This window comes from Bidens hawaiensis, unplaced genomic scaffold (assembly GCF_021521415.1).
Source record: "Bidens hawaiensis isolate Kalapana, Puna unplaced genomic scaffold, B.hawaiensis_p1.1 tig00034021_1, whole genome shotgun sequence".
NCBI classification, from domain to species: domain Eukaryota; kingdom Viridiplantae; phylum Streptophyta; class Magnoliopsida; order Asterales; family Asteraceae; genus Bidens; species Bidens hawaiensis.
In genome coordinates, this window is record NW_027495867.1 from 46,020 (window position 1) to 68,447 (window position 22,428).

General features: G+C 34.2%; 1 protein-coding gene and 2 pseudogenes across 2 annotated transcripts; 2 read left to right on the top strand and 1 right to left on the bottom strand.

Moving 5' to 3' along the window:
- The first annotated feature begins 2,917 nt into the window (after nucleotides 1-2,917).
- On the top strand, nucleotides 2,918-7,543 carry LOC143585675 (protein NLP9-like). Its single transcript, XM_077067413.1, has 5 exons — nucleotides 2,918-3,767; nucleotides 4,408-4,452; nucleotides 4,983-5,651; nucleotides 6,256-6,379; nucleotides 6,470-7,543. The coding sequence occupies exons 1-5, from the start codon at nucleotides 2,982-2,984 to the stop codon at nucleotides 7,357-7,359; spliced, it is 2,514 nt and encodes an 837-aa protein (XP_076923528.1). The 5' UTR covers nucleotides 2,918-2,981; the 3' UTR covers nucleotides 7,360-7,543.
- A 329-nt stretch (nucleotides 7,544-7,872) lies between these two features.
- On the bottom strand, nucleotides 7,873-14,703 carry LOC143585670 (LRR repeats and ubiquitin-like domain-containing protein At2g30105; annotated as a pseudogene). Its single transcript, XR_013144573.1, has 11 exons — nucleotides 14,635-14,703; nucleotides 12,904-13,066; nucleotides 12,709-12,824; nucleotides 12,265-12,420; nucleotides 11,126-11,236; nucleotides 10,944-11,044; nucleotides 10,096-10,233; nucleotides 9,952-10,002; nucleotides 9,095-9,158; nucleotides 8,742-8,861; nucleotides 7,873-8,185 (listed from the first exon to the last, which is right to left on the bottom strand). The product of XR_013144573.1 is annotated as an LRR repeats and ubiquitin-like domain-containing protein At2g30105 (transcript).
- A 1,126-nt stretch (nucleotides 14,704-15,829) lies between these two features.
- LOC143585671 (non-specific lipid-transfer protein Lac s 1 pseudogene) lies at nucleotides 15,830-16,309 on the top strand (annotated as a pseudogene).
- The last annotated feature ends 6,119 nt before the right edge of the window (nucleotides 16,310-22,428 follow it).

Sequence of the window (22,428 nt, forward strand, 5' to 3'; positions counted from 1 at the left end):
TACAAATAAATGAGATCTTATAACCCATTTAAAGACTATCCGGGTTTGATAAGACCCATACCCGCAAATCGGGTCAAATGCATGAGAAGCTTCCATTTATAAATTAAGCAATCTGGTGGCTCTAGAAAATGGGGGAAACAACCTGAGAGCGACACCTAGGATTTTATGGTAGACAGTTATATAGATAATTAGAAATGTGATTCTTCTACAGACTTGGTATGGATGGATCTTGTGTATTATATTTTTCAAATAAAATTATTGAATGCCTTATATAATACAAGTGTATGTGAACAAATATATTATGTATATTGGGTTGTGGATCACTACTCTAACCATAAACTTTTTAGTAGTATTTTCTAATGTATTGAAAAGTTTTTAAGTTTAAAAAACATGATATTGTATCTACAAGGAGAAACGTTCGTAAATAAAACAATTTTATCGAAATTACAATCAATTATGAAACTCTTCCAACTTAAATGAAGAAAAATGCAAGAACGTTAAGAACATGAAGAATGTTGAACAAGATGAACGTGGGCTGATGATTCACGTTCAGCACGGGTCTATTAATTCATATTACGAGTCTCCCAAGAAAACTTGTCTATTCCAAGACGAAAACCTAAACAATTACTATTGCTCGAAAGCCTGAACACCTGAAGTGTACCTTGAATCGGTAACAAGAATGATCAAAGAAATGTTGAACCACTTTTTGTACCTTGAATCGGTAACAAGAATGATCAAAGAAATGTTGGACTGCTTTATGTGTATTTGTGAGAACCATGTTACGCCTTAATTATATAGAGCAAATTATATCATATCGTTCATAGCTATGGTTTTGGCTTAATAACCAATTTGTTCTTCGATTGTAATTCGTAATTCAACATTATGATTATCAACTAAAAACATCATTTTTACTGATGTTGTGTGATCGTCCAGTAAACACTAAACTTTAACTTGATTAGCAACTATTCTACTTGCATACACTTCTTGAATCCACCTGAGATAATTGAAGTCACTCATCCTAAACTATCCCGTTGAGATGAGGTCGCTCCAACTCATTAATAAAAAATGTTTTCATTTTCGCATCTTGACATAAATGACTACTCTAGTCGTCGAGAACCAGCCTGCTCGTCCCACTCATATCACTTATGATTATGTATCAATGATACAGATCATAAGCGAAACAGATAAGCTGCTTCTCAACGAAAACCTATTTTCTTTTTAAAATTTGGTACTTATTTTATTATTTTCAATACCTTAAAACCTTTGGTCTAGTACAAGCGTGACAAAACCTAACACATATCTAACTCCATTACTTCCTTTAGTATACCACAGTACAACACCTTTATGTTTGTATGATGACGTAAGCATACTTTCTATTTTGGGTAACCATTCCATTCCATTCCATTCCATTGCAAAGTCTATCCTCTTATTATTATTATTATTATTATTATTATTATTATTATTATTATTACTCTCGAACTCTGGTGTTCGATCGCATAGTTCCGAGGTTTTCAAACTCACATGCTTGTCAGCTTCCGTTTGATACTTTGGTCGGTTTGTTTCCTAGATTCAATTGGTTGTACTTTTGGTCACTTCTTGTATGTATGTATGTATGTTTCACTCAATCAACCAAACTATAATAAATCTCAGACTCAATATATCTCATGTTTATTGCCTTGCAATTGATTAACTGAAACACCCCAAGTTGTTTCATCCGAGCTTTGTTTTCTGATTTTTCCACTTATTATTATTATTATTATTATTATTATTATTATTATTATTTCTTCCCAGTGTGGTTTAGTTTGAGCTTTCTGACATAGATTAGGAATGTGTGACTCTTGGTTGTTAAACTGGTGTTTGTGGGTCCAACCTGAAAATTGTGTAAGACACGTGGACCCTGCGTGTTTGTGGGTTGACCTGAAAGTTTTTAACCCGTATATTTGTGGTTGACCGGAACACGACCCGTTTCACATGAAAGGTTTTTTTTTGGGTTAAATTGTCAGGTGAACCCGAACACGACCCACATATTCGCAGGTAACCTGAACACGATCCGTTTGACCTGAACGTTTTTTTTAATTGTCACGTGAACCCAAACACGACCCGTTTAACACGAAATCTTTTATTTTATTGTCACGTGAAAACGAGTTGCATATTCACGGGTTGACCTGAAAGTTTTTTAATTGTCACATGAACCCGAAAACGACCGGCATATTCGTAGGTTGACCCGTACATTTTTTTTGTCATGTGAACCCGAACACGATCATTACGTGAAAGCTTTTATTTTTTATTCTCACGTGATCCTGAACACGACCCGCATATTCATGAGTTGACCCGAACACGACCCGGCTGACCCGAAAGTTTTTTTTTTTTTTTATATTAATACTGTAAACATTTTTACAACAAGTACAAATTTGTAAACCAATTACATTTTAATTATAATATATTATGCCAATTTATTTCGAGTTTAAATTTTGGCAAAATACTACCAAACCAATTTAATTTATTAAATAAAACACGCAATGGCGAAGATTGGACTGAGGCACCGGGGGGGGGGGGGGGGTGCGAGCTCAAAATGCATACAAAATTTCACAAACGAGGGGGGGCCGGGCTCAAATTTTCGGCCGAAAAAGGCTAAACTTACACTACGTATAAAATTTTTCGGCCGAAAACAGGTAAATTTACACTACTGCGCAAAAAAACAGGGGGCCGGGGCCACCCCGGGCCTCAATGAAGCTTCGCCCATGAAAACACATAAGTAAAATAAAAAATAAATGGGTTAAACTAGTCAACCCGTGAACCCGTCACGTTGACACGAACACAACCTGTTTAGCTAAACGACTTCAACCTGAAACTGACCCTAACCCGTTTATGCCAAACCAAAACTCGCGAATTTCATGTCAGATAAAAAAATTCACACCTATTTGAGATTTTAGATAGTTTAATCTAATCATATTGTTGTTGACACAAGATTGAAAAAACAGATGAAAGATAAACAGATGGCTTTATGGGCTTCTCCAAGAACTCAGATGGATAATTCAGTATCTTTAGACAGGTTTAGTCGACCCGATGACCCGTTTAACGGGTTATCCGAGGGTATGAATCTTGATACTTATTCTGGATGGTGCACAAGTCCTTCTGCAGCTGATCAAATGCTAGCATCATTTGCACTATCAACCGGTTACGCACCGTATGATTATTCGATCAACGGTGGAGATTTCGCCCTACCCGTGAATTTGGATGATGAAAATCGACAAAAGAGTGTTCAAGAAAGTGGAAATAATATTATTCAGAGGTCACCACCAGCAACACTTGCTGAAAAAATGTTAAAGGTGTTGTCTTTGGTTAAAGATTCATCCGGGTCGGGTATTTTGGCCCAAGTTTGGGTGCCAATTAAGGAAGGTGATAAGCATATATTAAGTACTTGTGAGCAGCCTTACTTGCTTGATCAGGCGTTGGCGGGATACCGGGAAGTGTCAAGAGGATTCACGTTTTCTGCAGAAGTGCGGCCCGATAACTTTCCTGGGCTTCCGGGTCGGGTTTTTACCTCGAAAGTTCCTGAATGGACTTCAAATGTGGCGCATTATAATAAATGTGAGTACTTGAGGATAGATCATGCGTTAAGTCATGACGTGCGTGGATCGATTGCTGTTCCGGTTTTTGAAGATGGGTCGTATGAGAATGGTTGTTGTGCGGTTCTTGAACTTGTTACGATGAAAGAGAAAGCGGATTTTAGTGCTGAGATGGATCATGTTTGTCGGGCTCTTGAGGTAATTCGTTTAAATGTTAGTAAATGAACTTTAATATATGAGAACTTGTGGCGCTACCTAGGCCTGTAAACGAACAGAATGTCAAGTGAACAGTTCGGGATAAATGAATTTTCGTTTATGTTCGTTCATTTAAATTCGTTTATGGTCGTTCATCGGTGGTTGTTAGTTTATGTTTGTTTAAGCGCGTTCGTTTACGTTCGCTAATATATTCATTTATATTTTCTGGCCCATTACAACTTAGTGTGGTTTTAAATTTTAATAACTTTTTAGGCCCGGCACATTATTTTTCACATTATTTTTAACCGACTTTACCTAAATTATACCTGTTCATCTATGTTAAGATATGTTTGTTTATTTATACTGTTAGCGAACATGAACATGCTCTTTTCATGTTCGTTTGGTTCTTTTACAAGCCTAGCACTGCTTTTAGTTAGGTAGTCTTCACTTGAGGCAATTAAGTGACATATTATGTGACCGTTCAAGGTATGAATGGGTAAGGTTGAAATCAGTAAATTTTGTGCGCTTTTAATCTTAAGTTCAACTATTGACAAAGTTGTGTAACATGTTTTTAATTTCTTGTTTCCCGCAAATTTCTTGAATCTTGACGCTCATCCCGTTGGTGTTTTCTTGATACTTGCAGACCGTAAACCTGAAAAGTGTCGCACCTCCTCGACTTCATAAACAGGTATATAATCATTATAGGGCTGGATTTTATAATTTAAGTACATTTCATTACAAATTTACAGTGGAGTAAATTGCGGTTTTCGTCCCTGTGGTTTGTCCAAATCTGCTGTTTTAGTCCAATAGTTTCAAATATGCAATTTTCGTCCCTGTGGTTTTTTTTCACTTGCAATTAATCCCGACCCTACTAACCCCGTTAAGTCTGGTCATTAAACCCATCAGTCACGTGAGGGGTAGTTTTGTCCTTTTTTCTCCCCAAATAAACCACAACCCTAATCCGCAAGCCCCCTTGCGTGAGGGGCTGAGGTGTATTTGGGGAGAAAAAGGACAAAACTACCCCTCACGTGAGGGGCACGCTAATGGGTTTAACGACCGGACTTAACGGGGTTGGTGGGGTCGGGTTTAATTGCAAGTGAAATGAAACCACAAGGACGAAAGTCGCATATTCGAAAGTATTGGACGAAAGCCGCAGTTTACTCTTTACAATGTTAACAAAATTGTAATTCCTTTTTCATCAAAATTACTATTTTGCAGTGCCTCTCAAAAAACCAAATGGCTGCTTTATCCGAAATAACCGACGTTCTTCGAGCTGTATGCCACGCACACAGATTACCAGTCGCTCTAACATGGATACCATGCAGTTTCAATGAACAAGTTGGCAATGAAACCATAAAAGTACGAGTTGGAGGGCGTAATGGTAACTCGAAAGAGAAGTCTATATTATGCATTCAACCGGATGCGTGTTATTTTAATGATAAAGAAATGCAAGGCTTCGTGCAAGCGTGTAGCGAGCATCATCTTGAAGAGTCACAGGGTATTGCAGGGAAAGCACTTCAATCAAATCATCCGTTTTTCTTCCATGATGTGAAAGAGTATCATATTAATCAGTACCCGTTCGTTCAACACGCTAGAAAATATGGTTTAAATGCTGCGGTTGCAATAAGGTTAAGGAGCACGTATACGGGTGATGATGATTATATACTGGAGTTTTTTCTTCCGGTTAACATGAAAGGGTCAACCGAACAGCAACTTTTGTTGAATAATTTGTCTGGTACAATGCAGAGGATTTGTAGAAGTTTGAGGACTGTTTCGGATGCAGAAGTATCCGGTGTAGTGGGGCCCGGTGTTGATCAAGTTTCTGTAAATTCAACCAAGGTAACTGATGCTTGGATGGAAACACGTGCAGTGTCGGCACCCGAGCAGGTAGTATTATTTTCTTTAGTGTGTGTGTGTGTATATATATATATAGGGTAAGGATCCTAAGACTCTAAGAGAACCCTTTGGAAATTGAGAACTTTGAGAACCATTTTGAGTCACAAAAAAAACCTCTAAAAAAATATATTTTAAGAAAAATTATAAAACAAAAAATTTTAAAAAGTAAAAAAACCAAAATTCTTATATTTCATTCCGGTTTCATAAAAAAAACTTCGTATTATACACATGTGTATAATTTCATTTAATCTATAGTTACATAACGCACACATATGTACATTATCATTTACCTTAAATTGTACATGTGTATAAAAAAACACGAATGTACATATTATACATATGTGTATACTTTAGCTAAACCGACACGTTTTTTTTATTTTTTATGAAACCGGGATGATAAATAAGAATTTTGGTTTTTTTACTTTTTTCATTTTTGCAGTTTTTTTTTGTTTTATGATTTTTTTTTATTTTTGGGTTTTTTATGGTCCAAAATGGTTCTCAAAGTTCTCAATTTCAAAATAGTTTTCACATATATTTCAGTATGTGATAGTGGTTAGTCAAAGTCAACATGACGCTTATCTTTTTAAACTTGCAGGCGGTTAATGGGTTAAAACGACAATCCGAGAACAAACGAAGTAGTTCAGAGAAAAACGTTAGTTTAAGCGTTCTACAACAATATTTTTCTGGAACTCTTAAAGATGCTGCTAAAGCCATTGGAGGTACATTTCCACTTCATAATAATATTTAGAAAATTATTTAACATTTTATATAAAAATGATATATGACATGTTTTGTACTATTTTTTGTAGTTTGTCCTACTACACTAAAAAGAATATGTAGACAACATGGTATATCTAGATGGCCATCAAGAAAGATTAATAAAGTAAACCGTTCGTTAAAAAAGATACAAACGGTTCTTGATTCTGTACAAGGTGTAGAAGGAGGGTTAAAGTTTGACCCGACAACATGTGGTCTTGTAGCTGCAAGCGGTGTCACCCAAGATCTTAATGTACAAAAAAAATCGAATCTTTCCAATAATACCCCTGAAAGCACACCGTGTTTTAATAATGACTACCCGATTGTAAAAGTTGAAGGTGAATTAAAGTTGTCTAATAGCATCCCGAATCCAAATTCCAACGGTGAATATTGGAGTCCGGTTAAAAGTCAACCAAAAGTCAAAAAGTCAAACCCGTGTTTCCTCTCGCAAAGCTTGAGCTCGATGGCGAACGGTGATGATATGGATATGTCGGTGGTTGATGATCATGATCGTGATCATAACCCGTCCACTTCTTCGTCAAACGGGTCGATGATGAATGGAAGTTCGTCAAGTTCTCCAAGTATCGGTGGTCTTAAAACCTCTAAATCCGATATGTTATCGTGTGATGATGGGTCTAAACTTACTGTAAAAGCTACATACAAAGAAGATACAGTTAGATTCAAGTTTGAACCAACTTCTGGTTGGTTTCAGCTTTACGAACAGGTTGCCAAAAGGTTTAAGATACAAACAGGCACTTTTGAGCTTAAATACCGGGACGATGAAGAGGAATGGGTTCTGTTAGTGTGTGAATCCGACTGGAACGAGTGTCTTGAGATTTTAGATTTTCTTGGGACTCGCACGGTGAAGTTTCTTGTTCGTGATGCTGCTTTTGCTATGGGAAGCTCGGGCAGCAGCAACTGTTACTTGATGGGAAGTTGTTAAATGTTAAAAACGAAATGTGTCGTTCGGGTCGGGCTGCGTTTGGGTTAAAGACGGAAACCCGTGTTCTTTTTCTGCTAAAGTTCTGATTTTGATGTCAATGGTTGAGCTTAATTAAATTTGAATAATAATAATAATAATAATGTATGAAAATGCAGGTAATGTTGTAATATGTATAGGTGTGGAGAAGGTAAGAGTAGTTTTAGTCATATTGACTATTTTGTATGGGTTTTTAAGTTATCATAATATTTTCTTTCAAGTGAGATTTTTGCTATGCATTAGATGTCTATTGCCAGTTCGTGTAACGGCTCGGCCCTTTCACAATTAAACCGGTTTTAAAACCAGTTTTTGGTTGCCTAAAATCGGTTCTAAACCGAAACAAACCGGTTTGGGTCAAACCGGTTTTGATCCCAAACCAGTTTGGTTTGGGAAAAAACCGGTTTTGTACACCTCTACTGTCAAGTCAATGAGGATATTAAGAAACATGAACATGTTATTATTTAATGAACAAGCACGGACAAGAATAAAAACCTCTGTTCATTTAAGTGTTTGCGTCCGTTTATTAATTCGAACAAAATTAGACAACTTTAATTCCAAACTCATGGTAACATGAATTTACTGCCTATTTGAAACACCCAAAATATTCATGTATCATGCCTTGTGAACAATACATGTACAAGTTAACCTGCTTCTGTTGCTGGAGCCATCCTTGTTAGCTTTTATCAGCACCTTCATCAAAATAAGAATCTGTGGCTCCTCTGACCCGAAACGCCAGCTGTTTGGAATGCTTAAGTACACGCCGCTCATCAAAGCTTTCCCAACCTTCAAACTGAAATTATTGTCATAAGTTATGCTTCATCTTCATACACATAATTATGTTGTGTTTCTTCTTAAAAATATCAAATTTGTACAAACCATTGCAAAAGATTAGCGTGGTCCCGTGACCCGAACACAAAGAAACACTAATACTAACACAACTCTATGCAGTTAATGCGGAAAAATATCGGATACTGGTCAAGAACCGACATTGGAGATATTAGTTATCGCAATGAGATATTAGTAATTTTAATATGATGCAGAATTTATATATATGGCAATTTAACACTTATCAATTCAGTATACTATCCTACCATTAACAAATTAACCTTTTGCAACTTGCAAAAGACTAACAATTGTAACAAGTAGGAACTTATCAAGACTTAAAATACCAACATTAAAGACTAATTATTGATAATTAAGACTTAAAAACTTAAATATCAGTGACATATCGGTCAATATTGCTGATAATATTAGGACCGATATTATTACTGATATTTTGCACCGATATTTTACAAAGGGACCGATCACCGATACATCGGTGATATATCAGCGATGTCGTTATATACCTCTCTAAGCATGTCCGTTGTTATTTGGGTGCCATGGAGATCAAGGGTTGATAGCTGCGTGCAGCCTTTTAACAATAGTGACGGAAGTGATTTCAGCCCGTTGTTGTGTAGATGCAAAGCCTGCAACAAATAAGTCATGTAAGGTGGTAATATTCATATGAACGAGTTGATTTGGGCTTAGTTTCATCTCTAGTGGTTAAAATTAAAAACATAGCTAAAAGAAAAATATCAAATCTGTTGTTTTTTTATAGATAATTATTCAAATAATTAATCACATTCTGACATTAAATATTCCAAAATATTTAAATGCTTTGGGTAAATACGGTTTTTTTTTTCAATCAAAAGATACGCACCTTAAGATTTGTCAAATTGCTGAGAGTTTCTGGTAGCTCTATGAGAAGATTCTCTGAAAAATAACCTAAATAAAACCATAAAAGATTCAATCCGGGTATCAAGAAAAGCCGGTTATTGTTAGTTACTAGTCAGTAGAGGTGGCAAAATGGGGGAGTCATACAGTTTCTAGTTTCTTTTTAAATAATTAATTAATACAATAGTCATGATTAAAAATACAATATCAGTACAGTAACAACATAAATTTAATCTTTGAGTTAAATAGTTTAGAAGCAATGTTGTAAAAGTAGGTTTACAATGCCGAGTACTCCCCGAGTACACGCTACAAGGTATGTCGACGATGCGAGTTAAAGATTAGTCAAATGTGGTCAACCTCAGCTAGAATCACTTCTAGTCAGTAAACTTGAGCCTATTTTGACTTAAAAAAATAAAACATAATTCGTAATTCAATACTATTAAAGAACAAATATAATTTCTTTAATTAATGATTAGTGATTTTTAGAATAATCGTATTTATCTTATTTATGTTGATATTCACCTATTTTGTTATAAATATTAGCAAACTTATGATATTTAACATATATTAATATTATATAATTAATTTCCTTTATATTTACCATGTTCGAGTACTCTCCGCGTACTCCCCGAGTACACCCAACTCCACAGTCAGCCGCCTAGGTGCGGCTCCACCTAGCGACTTTTGCGACCTTGTTTAGAAGTGAACGCTAAGAATAGACATACGTTATGCAAATTTCGATACATTCTCTTTTGGCTAATTTGTTTGAATTTTTTTTCAAGACACAACACAACCGCAGTTGGTCACCTCTAGAAATGATTATGAATGTGAGACAGAAATCATACCTCAACAAGGGCAGAGCAGTTCTCTATGCATGAGGTGATGGTCGTAAGCCTTCACACAAGATTATCAATTTGTTAAAATAAAATAAAAAAAATTGATTTTGGCGAGATTTTGATCTAACAAAAACAGTGAAGATCACCTCACCTGTTGTCATTGGCTTCTAAAACCTCAAGATGAACTAGTAACCCTCCTTCATCAGGAAGGGTTGTCAACATATTGTGCGCAACATGAAGCTCCTTTAGCGTAGTTAAGCAGCCCAAATCAGAGGGTAAACTTGTCAAACTGCATATACGTATTACAATGTCCCAGATTAGCTTGTCATACACAAAAGCATCACATTCATTTTAGCTAGGGGTGGCAAATGTGACCCATGGGTTGAATGAGTTGTATTAAAATGTATATAATGGGTTAGAATGGGTCAAACTAAAACAAGAAAATGATTGAAACGGGTCAAAACTGGTTGACATTTCTCGATTTTTTTTTATGGAGTGAGAAAAACGGAGAAAACTTTTTAATATTTTTACTTTTTAATTTATATTTCAAGTTATAATTTTTAACTATTTTTTTTTGAATTTTTTAATCAGGGTTTTTGAAATCTCAACCCAATTTGACCCATTTAAAAAACCCCTCATTAAAAAATTCAAAAAAAATATTTAAAAAATCATAACTCGAAATATAAATCAAAGACTATAAAAGTAAAATTACTAAAAGGCTTCCTCCGTTTTCTCGTTCCATTAAAAAAAAAAACCCTTTAAGAAATATCAACTTGTTTTGACCCGTTTCAATCATATTCATTTTTTGTTTGATTAGTTTGACTCATTAAAGAAAAAAAAAACCTTCAAGAAATATCAACCCGTTTTGACCCGTTTTAATCATATTCATTTTTTGTTTGATTAGTTTGACTCATTATGACCCATTATATACGTTTTTAATACAACTCATTCAACCCAATGGGTCACATCTGCCACCCCTAATTTTAGCACAATACTTACAGATTCTTGTTCAAATTCAGAAAAGTGAGAGATTTCAGCAAAGACAGTCCCTTCCAGCAAACAGATTCATCGTTTATGCGGTTCGAATTCAAGAAAAGTTTCTGGCACCGAAATAAACATAATAGTTTGCTAGTACAAATTCTAATAAGAATCTTTCTCAATGGCGCTAATCTCTTTCTTACCTGTAAAGAAATTAAACCACCAATAGCCTCTGGTACATCTTCTATTGAATTGGAGTTGAGATCAAGGAATCTTACGGAAGATCCACAATTCCACACTTCTTTGGGAATCACCTTCTCAGTTCAAATCAAAACCAGATCATATCATATTAATTATTTATAAATAAAAATCTAATATAATGAATGGAAAAGATTTATGATCAGTCACATCTATAGCATCAACATAATCTGTCGAATCTCGGCGCCGCAGAAAGATTGTTAGATTTCTTTCATGGTTTTTTTCTTTTTGTATTTAAGATTATTTTAGGTTTTTCATTTTGCTTTTCATATGTAAACTTTTTGTTGTTTTAGTTCTGCTACTGCAACCGAACGTAGTCAAATTCGCGTTTACCCACTCAACAAACCTTGTTTTAAATATGTTTTTTTTTGTATCATAAGTAATACTTACGAGCCTTTCTTTGTTTTAGTTCCGATACCGTATCGAATGTGACATAAACCGACCGAATAAAAGTTGTTTCCGGTACCGTATTTGTTATTTTTTAGCATATTATTTTTTTGTTATCATAAGCTATACAACCACCGTCACTACTTTTTTCTACGATGAGGAAGGACTAATACTTTTAATTTAGTGTCGCATCATAACAACCTAACTTACAGCAACTAAACCAAACAAGGCAGGTACAAAACTAGTTGTTATGAATTTCGATACCGTGATCAATGGCATAGCTTAGTTGGGGCTAGGGGTGGCCCCGGCCCCCTCTGTTTTTCGCTCGGTAGGGTAAATTTATCCTTTTTCGGCCGAAAATTTTTATACATAGTGTAAATTCACCCGTTTCCGACCAAAATTTTGAGCCCGGCCCCCTCTGTTTTTCACTCGGTGGGGTAAATTTACCCTTTTTCGGTCGAAAATTTCTATACATAGTGTAAATTCGCCCGTTTCCGACCGAAATTTTGATCCCGACCCCTCTGTATTTATGCTCAGTAGTGTATATTTATCCTTTTTCGGCCGAAAATTTTTATACATAGTGTAAATTTACCCGTTTCCGCCCGAAATATTTAGCCCACCCCCTCTAGTTTATAATTTTATTTATACATATTGATTCCAGCCCCCTCGATGTGTATGTCCAAGCTTCGCCACTGACCGTGATGTGACTACTAGACAAGGAAATGACGCCGGTGATCTTCCATCTTTCGAATTGACCCTTGACAACAATCACTTGTTTATTATTCTCCCGTGTAGTTATCGTATCGCCCTTCCTCCTTATATCGGGAGATGATTCCTTCTTGATTGGGCCACTCTGCAAACAAACAAACAAACGATGATTCATCAATAAATAAATAAAACAAAAAAGAAACTGAAAGATGAAATATATATATAGTTAGGGGAAGGTTAACGTACAAATGAAATTAGCGTGCTAAACGTGAGAATCAAGTAGAGTAATTATGTAATTACTCAATGATAATTACTCTATGATGTAATTACATAATTACTCTACTTGATTCTCACGTTTAGCACGTTAATTTCATTTGTATTTGATTCAAACAAACCCTATATAGTTAATAATAATAATAAGGTAGGTACGTACCCCTTGATGAAGGCCTTGGGAACCTATGAGTTGTATTTTATATACTCCTACTCCTCCTCCTCCTTTCTGTGTCCCTAATAATGACCTAAATTGCATTTCATCATCCAGAATTTTACCTGTAACATTATTAATAATAATAATAATAATAATATTATTATAAGTTGATTAGATTAGGGTTACTACTACTAGTATTACCTTTAGCTATGAGTTTCTGGCCGCGTGAAAAAGATGGGTGAGTGGTTGAAGCAGAGATTTGAGGTCTTTGACGGTGGAGTCAAGGGGAAGGTTTAAACGGGATGGAACGTCCATTGTATTTCACGCTTATCTCTATCGTCGTGTTTTCGGAAGTCTCCAACAACTAAACTAAACTAAACTAAATCTGATGGAGGTAATCGGTAATATTTGAGCTCGGCTCGTTTTGACCTATTTTCAAAGCTCGAGCTCGACTCGTGAATGAATTTTGAAGTTTGAGTTAGACTCAGGCTTGGCTCGTTTACTATTTATTAATTATTTTTTTATATAATTATAATTTTTTATATATTTTTTTTCTATTACAATTTTATGTATAAAAGAATATATATTATTAAGTTATTTTTTTTTAAATTTTTTCATAACATTGTATTTATTAATTAATAACTATTAAATATATATTTTAAAAATTTATATAAATGGCAAGCTCGCGAGCCGGCTCGAGCTCGATAAGTAAAGCTCGGGCTTGGGCTCGGGCTTGTTTATTAAACGAGCTTATTTTTAGGCTCGAGCTCGGGCTCGATAAAGCTCGGCTCGATCGAGCTTTTTAACGAGCCGATATCGAGTAGTTCGGTTCATTTGCACCACTATTAAAATCGAACAAATCGATTTAAATCGATCATTCATCCAAATTAACAATTTATTTTGTTTGTGGTTCGGATTTGGACCATCGTTGGGGTTCCGTACTGCATCAAAATATTTAAACAAACCCAATATACATCCTGAAATAAAATGTTAAAAGACAATAATAAAACATCCAAAAAAAATGAAAAATCGAAATATTTGACTACATATTAGACATGGACTTTAAAATACCTGTTAACCGAAAACCGAACTGGACGAGTTCACATCTAAAACAGGTTCCCAAACCGAACCGAACTGCCAGTTTGTATAACGGTATTGCCCTTTCACAATCAAACCGGATTTAAAACCGTTTTTTATATTGCTTAAAATTAAAATCAGTAATAACCGAACTGAACCGGTTTGGTCAAACCGGTTTTGACCATGCAAAACCCAAACCGGTCCGGTTTGAAAAAAACTGGATTTATACACCTCTATGTCAAGTCAATGAGTCTGTAATTAACTTGTAGAATATTAACATGATAAACAAACATGAACATATTATTTAATGAACAAGCACAAACAAGAACACAATCTGTGTTGATTTAAGTGTTTGTGTTCGTTTATTAATTCGATTAAATTTAAACAAACAAGCCTTCGTTTGTATTTGTTTGATTAATTTTAAAAGCATACGGCTTAGTTTGATTTTCAAAGTTATCTGATATAAATATAATATTTTTGCAATGCAACTAGGGTACAAACGAGCCGAGCTCGGTACGTTTCGAGTTTCATTGTTGAAACTCGCATGTGCCGGCTCGACCTCAACTTGTTCACTATTTATTAATTAACTTGATATATTTATGATTTTATATATATTTTATTTAGTTATTTTTCTCACACAATTATACACACACATACATAGCAAGTTCGTTTAGGCTTGTAAGTTGGGTAAGTGAAGCTTAAGCTCGGGCTCGCTTAAGCTTGACTTAATTGAACTTTTTCATGAGCCGATCTTAAATAATTTGCAAGCGGCTTGACTTGTTTACACACCTAAATGCAAATGTACTATTATTCCTTGCCTTAGTATGATTTTCAAAGTACTCTAAATACAAATACAGGATTTTCCAATGCAAATGCACTATTATTCCTGATAATAATAATCATACATGGCTTTATCCAGACCATGTACAATTGTACAAATACAAACCACATAACATCACAGTCATTACAAAAGTTGACCTTGGCCACTAGGACGATAAGACATAAATGCCATTAAGTTTAATAATTGTTCTATTTATGTAACTTTAATTTCATATAATTGAGACCGGGGATTACAATAAAATCCGAACCTGATGAGAAATCTTAAAATCAAAACATTTGAAATGGGTAATACCTTTGAGATTACTTTTGAATTTCACAGGTTTGGGATTAGTATGGGATATGTAATATGCTCGATTACCCGATAACATAGCCCCGGTAACCCGACATTAGAATACCATAGAATTTGTTATTTGATTTTTGGTAGAGTTTTTTTTTAGTAGGATTGGATTTATCATATGAAACTTGGAGCATTACTTATTCGTTAAAACTTGTATATAACAAATATATGTTGGCACTGATTAGGTATTGGCAAAATTTTATGATAATCATTTTTGTAATTGATTAGTTATAATTTGTCAAAGCACGATAGATACCCAACGAGTTTTTGGTCGAGTACACCTGATGAGTATTTTTAATACATAAACGGCTTTACTAATATGGGTTCGGGAATACCTAAATCCGACCCATTGTCAACCCTGATTGGGACTCATTTCACATACTAGGTATAAGCGACTTAGGGATGCATCAACCGGGTATTGATCATCTCAATGTCATATCCGATTATATAATTGGGTTCCATACCGAGTTCTATATTCATCGGGTACATGCTACTCGATCAATGCTCACCCTGGTTTTTACTTTTTAATTATATTCATTTATGATCTAATATTGTTCAATGTTACAAGTTTGGATGCCTATTACCCGAAACCCAATCTTAAACTCATATTAAAAAAAACTGATTTCCACTAGGTTAGGGTGGTCAATTAACTACTATTAAAGTTTAAACCACATTAACCAACCCCCAATCCCCCCCCCCCCCCCCCACCACACACCACCACCACCACCAAAATAATAATAATAATAATAATAATAATAATAATAATAATAATAATAATAATAATAATAATTCATAAACATGGACAAAACCTCTATAAATTGTAACCTTAGACAACATTTTCTAGCATCAACAACCATACAAAAAATACCAAAAATGGCAAGCATGGTAATGATGCTTTTATGTGTAGTGGTGACTTGCATGGTGGTGGCTGCACCCTATGCGGAGGCTGTTGTTACCTGCACTCAGGTGACCACTGACTTGGCTCCATGCGTTGGCTACCTAGTCAATGGTAGCTCTAGCGTGCCAGGTGCGTGTTGCAGTGGGGTACAAACACTCAATCAAGAAGCAGAAACAACAGCCGATCGTCAAGCCGTCTGTAACTGCATACAGGCTCTTTCTGGCTCCATTTCCGGCATCAATTTTGATCTCGCTGGCGGTCTCCCAGAGGCGTGTGGTGTCAACCTCAATACCAACATCAATGCAAATACTAACTGTGAACAGTATGTTTACACACATATATATTATTTTTCTTTTCTTTTTTTTTTCTCATGTAGCTAGCCATATCAAAATTTGTATTCACAATTGTCAATTAATGTATATGGTGCATATTGATTTTTTTGCAGGATACAGTGAAGTGAAAGATGCTGGAATTAAGTTTAGAAGCATAATAAATAAATTACAACAAATAAATAAAAAAAACATTGTTTTCTTATCAAGAAGACGCGGTATATATGCTTGTGTACGTCTCTTTTTATTTGTAATGCCTTCGATTTCGAATAATGTTGTTTTAATTTACCTATTTTAATAAAGAAAATAACTGGGACACCTTTCACTTGAAGATTCATTTCTAGCATTAATTTATTGCTCAAACTACTTTTTTTAATAAAAACATATTTATGTCAGTGTAATTAAAGCATATCAATCCATTCTTTAATCAAATAATAAATTACCTAAATTATAGAGATTTTAATTTATGTTAATATAATCAATTATTTGTATTTTTAATGAAATCAGATATACCCTTTTTTTATAAAATCAATTTATATACATGTTTGAGTTTAGGAGAAGAATGTAGTAAATTCAATAAACGATATTTATAGGTCTAACATGATAAAGATAAGAAGAAATTATGAATGAATAACAATTTTATTCCCACGCCTTCATTCAACCTAGTTCCATACATCTCTTTCGAAACTGTAATACAAAAGCGTATTTTATTCATGTTAATCTTATCTCTTTTGTTAGAATTCTCAATTCAAGTAAAAAATATAATTACAACTTAAGAAATCATCAGGTGCATCTTTTCCGTGATTATGAAGAAATTGCATGAGAATACACCATATATTTGTATGAATTTTCAATTAGAAAATATATTTTGAACTTATAAAACCATTTAATTTGATAAAATATAGTTTTTTTTTAAATTTAATCATTTAGTTTCTATAGCTTAATTGTATTTCTTTTAAACACCTCGTGCATCACACGGGCTCTAAAGTTAGTATGACTTATATGCTACATGCAACTTGGTTATAATCTTTTCTTTCGCATACTCTAGATTTATCTCTTTTGCTAAAACCATAAACAAACAAAAACGCATGCTTTAAGAGATGCGGGATGAGAACAAATCATTCTTCCCGCAACATATAAAATGAGGTAACCTAACGATAAATTTGCTAAAAATTAGCTTCGTAAAATGGTTTTATGGTGGATCACATGTATAGGATTTTGAAATTGATGTCGGTATTCATATAATAAAAGATTGGTTTCAAATTATTAACGTAAACATATAAACAAATCCTTTATTTAAATTTATTCAAATAATACATATATTGTTTATGGTCTTCTTAAAGTATAAACTACTATTTGTAAGTATAAATTGTAAATAGTATCATCAAATTTGTGTGGAACCAAAATATGTAATCTTCCCATGTTTGATTACAACAAACTATTCCACTCTTAACAATAGTACTTAAAAATTGAAATGAACTTAAAACATTAAACAATATGTTGATGACCATTATGGCTCATGTCGAGTCTGAAATGTACATGGCTAGCTTCAAGGACTAGACTCGAGTAGCTTCCTCGGATGATGATATATATTTTCTCCTTTTTATCATATCACAAGGAACTCGTTAGAGGGGTTTGAAACCTTGTGGACACTCTGACGCTCAAGTCAGTCAAGGCTACCTTGTAAATCATACAAGGATGTTGGGCCTTAACATTAATGGGCTAGTCTTGATTTGATCTTACAAAAATTGGGCCCACTTGTGTAGTTGTGTTGGGTCAAGCCTTACTAAGTTGGGCCCAATATGAGGACACATCATCAAGTTCCCCATTCTTGCATGATTGTTTCTAGTAGGGGTGAGCACGGTTCAGTTTGGTTATTGGGCGAAACCCAAACCGAAACCGAAGTAATCGGTTATTTGAGAATACCAACCGATCGGTTTTCGGTTACTTGGTTTTTAGGTTATTCGGTTTTCGATTATTTTCGGTTTCGGTTATTTTCGGTTTTTTTATTGTGAGTAGATATTACAAAAAAAATCAAAAAAACAGAGTACTTCATGTGTACTGAATTCAAAATACAAAAATAGAACGTGTTACGTGGAACCAAACAAATTAAAAGTTAATTGAGTGGTAGAGTTTAAAATTCAACAAAGTTCTTAATAAAAAAAACACTAAAAGTTTGGCCCGAATATTCATTCATTATATAATTCATCTTCAAATTTTAGACTCAATCTTCATCATCCTCATTATCTCTATCACCGTCAATGGTAAATTTTTTTGGTATTTTGTTCCTGGTAATAACATCTTAAAAAGACGTAGAAAACATAGGTTCGATTAATCGTTTGGTTCGGTTTTTTTCCGGTTTTTCTAAAATGGATAACCGAACCTGAACCTAAAAATAGGTTTTTCAAAAAACAAAAAAAACTAACCGTCGGTTAATGCTTCGGTTCAGTTTTTTTCGGTTCGGTTTTTCGGTTTCGGTCCGGTTAATTCGGTTTTCTGCTCACCCCTAGTTTCTAGACTTTAATTTGGATATTCACGTTTACTTATAACTAACAGGATCAGCTATAGCCAAATGAAGGATTGTGAGAGCTTAATACTGTACAAATCATTCTTGATAATATATTGAAGAAAGTAGTAACTAACAATATGTTATAAACTAATATAATCTTTCAAGATGGATCGATTTCGTTCTATGATTCCGCTCCTCTTCCAATTCTCTACCGCTCTCTTAACTGTAGCATTTGCTTTCTCGATCTCCCCAAATGTCCAGGTTGAAGTACTTTTACCACTGTCTCCATCTCTTGCTCAGCCTGCCTTTTAAATAATTTAAAGCTAGTTAAAAATCACACAATAAACTTTGAAATTTTAAAAATATATATGAAACTACCGTTTCTCAACTATACTTTTAGCTAGGCATGTCACTCACTACCCAACACGAGAAACAAACCCAAAAGTACACGTATCCACGAAATCCGTACCTTGCAGTGGCGAAGCTTGGATTAAGACACCGGGGGCGGACTCAAAATGTATACAAAATTTCACAAACAAAGGGAGGCGGACTTAAATTTTCGGCCGAAAACACCTAAATTTACACTACGTATAGAAATTTTTGGGGGAAAACGGCTAAATTTTACACTACGTATATAAAATTTCGTTTGAAAACGGCTAAATTTACACTACGTATAGAAAATTTTGGGCGAAAACGGCTAAATTTTACATTACGTTTACAAAATTTCGACCGAAAACGGTTAAATTTTACACTACGTATATAAAATTTCGGTCGAAAACGGCTAAATTTACACTACGTATAGAAAATTTTGGGTGAAAACGGCTAAATTTTACACTACGTATGAAAATTTTCGACCGAAAACGGCTGAATTTTACACTACGTATATAAAATTTCGGTCGAAAACGGCTAAATTTTCACTACATATAAAAAATTGGGGCGAAAACGGCTAAATTTTACACTACGTATATAACATTTCGGTCGAAAGCGGCTAAATTTACACTACGTATAAAAAATTTCAGCCGAAAACTGGTACCATGATTTTCGTTCGGTAGAGTGTTCCTTAAGGAACGAACATGGCCACGGATTTTCGTTCAGTAGAGTGTTCATGAACCGTCCAGTTCTCCGATAAAAGCTTAACGAACGAACACGAACAAGGTCTCATTTGATTCAGTTCATTTACATCCCTACGCCATAAACATAACAGAAGATGATTTTATGAGCCATAAAAATACAAGATAACTATGTAAATTTGGGTTGGGTTGGGTTGGGTTGGGTTGGGTTGGGCCTCACGCAATCGTGGGGGCAATGGGACTCATTGACACACTAAACACATTTATGAACATCCCATATACATGTAAGCTGCTCAAGATAAACACGTATGTTTGTTAGCACGCATAATAAATGATATCAAATTCCCCATATAAATAGAATTGTCTATGCACTGTAACAAAACAACCTACCTTGATTTATTTTAATATATAATAGTCAAATAAGTGATACTATGGTGGAATCACATGTGATCGTCTTCTATATGATCTTTATATTGTTGTTTGTGTGCAAACAATGTAACTTTTTCATATATAACTAGTTTATTATTAGTTGTTCTTTAGAATAGATACCCTAATAAATTTTCACCTTTTTCGTTGAATTTATAGGTGAAAGAAATGAAGACGACAATCACATAGGACAATTTGGGGGTCAACCACCAAAAGATTGTACTCCACGTTGTATTGAAAAAGCAAGTGGTCGCTATTATTGTTGTTGTGGTATATGCCTTCCCTCGAAATAAATATGCGAACCTAAGTGTCATACTTTGAAAAGTTGTTGTTAGAGATATACATAAATGGTATTGTTAAAAGTAAAATATAGATTAAAAGTATCTTTAGTTTACATATTAACATTTATATATGTAACAAATAAACATGTAATGAAGAAAAAAAATATTCTATATAGAAGATGAGTGTGTGTGTGTTTTTTGTTTTCCTTTTTCCGGTCTAAGACGATGTATAGAACTCTATATAAGCATTATTGGGTAATTACCTAATTATTGCAAGTTTTGTTATTGTATTAAGTTTAAGCCCTAACATTATTTACTCATTAGTTAGATTTAATAGATGCTACTAGAAACCAAATACCAAAGCAAGTTAAATATCTAATTAATTTTGTAACTACAAAATACTTTTTGCGTTAATTAATATATTTTAAATAAAAATTTAATGGTTATACGTATACTATAACTTAAAAAGATAAAATTATAAACATAATAAACTTTTGTATTAAGCCCCGACATTATTTACTCATTAGTTAGATTTAATAGATGCTACTAGAAACTAAATACCAAAGCAAGTTAAATATCTAGAAAAGGTTACAAATGCATATAAATGTTGCAACCTTTTTATAAAAATGTAAATTTTAATAAAAATTTGTAACTCTTTATGAAAAAAGGTTGCATTAGAACTTCTAATGCAACCTTTGTGTTTCATGGAGTTGCATTAGAACTTCTAATGCAACACAATTGTAAAAGGTTGCATGTAAAAAGTTGCATTAGCCTCATTTTCTAGTAGTGTTTTTTCATAACATTCTATATATTACTTAATTAATAATTATTAGTATATATTTTAAAAAATTATATAAATGACAGACTTGCTTAGGCTCACGAGTCGTCTCGAACTCAATAAGGGAAGCTCGAGCTCGGGCTCGTTTATTAAAAAGTTTACTTTTAGGCTCGGACCCGATTAAGCTTGGCTCGATCGAACTTTTTTAACGAGCCGATCTCAAGTAATTCGTGAACAGCTCAGCCGTTTGCACTCCTTATTTTTTTCTACTGTTCTTGATTTCAAGTTCGTTTGATTCTATAGGTTTTGTTCAATCTTATCCATCTTTGTTCTGTTCTCAATGTCGGTCAAATAATTATACATTTATTATTTACTTTTTAAGGGTGAGATTAAAGTCGGGTTTCAGTTCTAGATTTATAATTTTCAAACCCACCCAACCCGAATACCTAATAATAGCCTCGATAAAGAGATTGGCGGCATGATCAACCAACCACCCACCGCCTTCAATTTGCCAATCGAGTAGATATATTGGTTTCCAACCCAAGCCCAACCCCAAATAGTTTTCTATTCTTTTGATTTTAACTACGGTGATCATTCAAGATGTTTACTTATTGAATGAGGCCCAGTTTGTCACTAGGCCATCTTGTAATGACCCTTCGTGTAGAGGTGCACAGCTAAACCAGTTCCAATCCGAAATCCTAACCTGCTAGTAATCGGTCCACCACTAACCGATTTATATTATTGATCTAGGAAACCGGTTAACCGAACTGGTTATTTAGTTTTTTTTTTGCATACCCGAAACCGGTTATACCAGGTAGGGGTTTCTTGTCTCAAGACCGGTTAGTACCCGACCTGATTAACCGGTTTAACCGATTATTTGACCATTAATCACTAACTGGTTTGTGTACCACTACCCCATGTCCAAAACAACTTAGTGTAGGCTACATGTTATATAGTATTTGAAAAAAAAATGGAAGTGGGTCTTAGCAAAAAAGAATCTCTTAACAAAACGTTGCTAAAAAATTTGTAGTAAAAGTTTCTACATGGAAGGAAGGCGAGTACGTTGTCGCTAGAAAAATTTAATTAAAGTGGTTAAGTCTACCATTATACTGTATATTATTCAAGGTGTGACTTCATTAATTATTATTCTCAACTTTATTCAACTTTTAAACAGTTAAAAC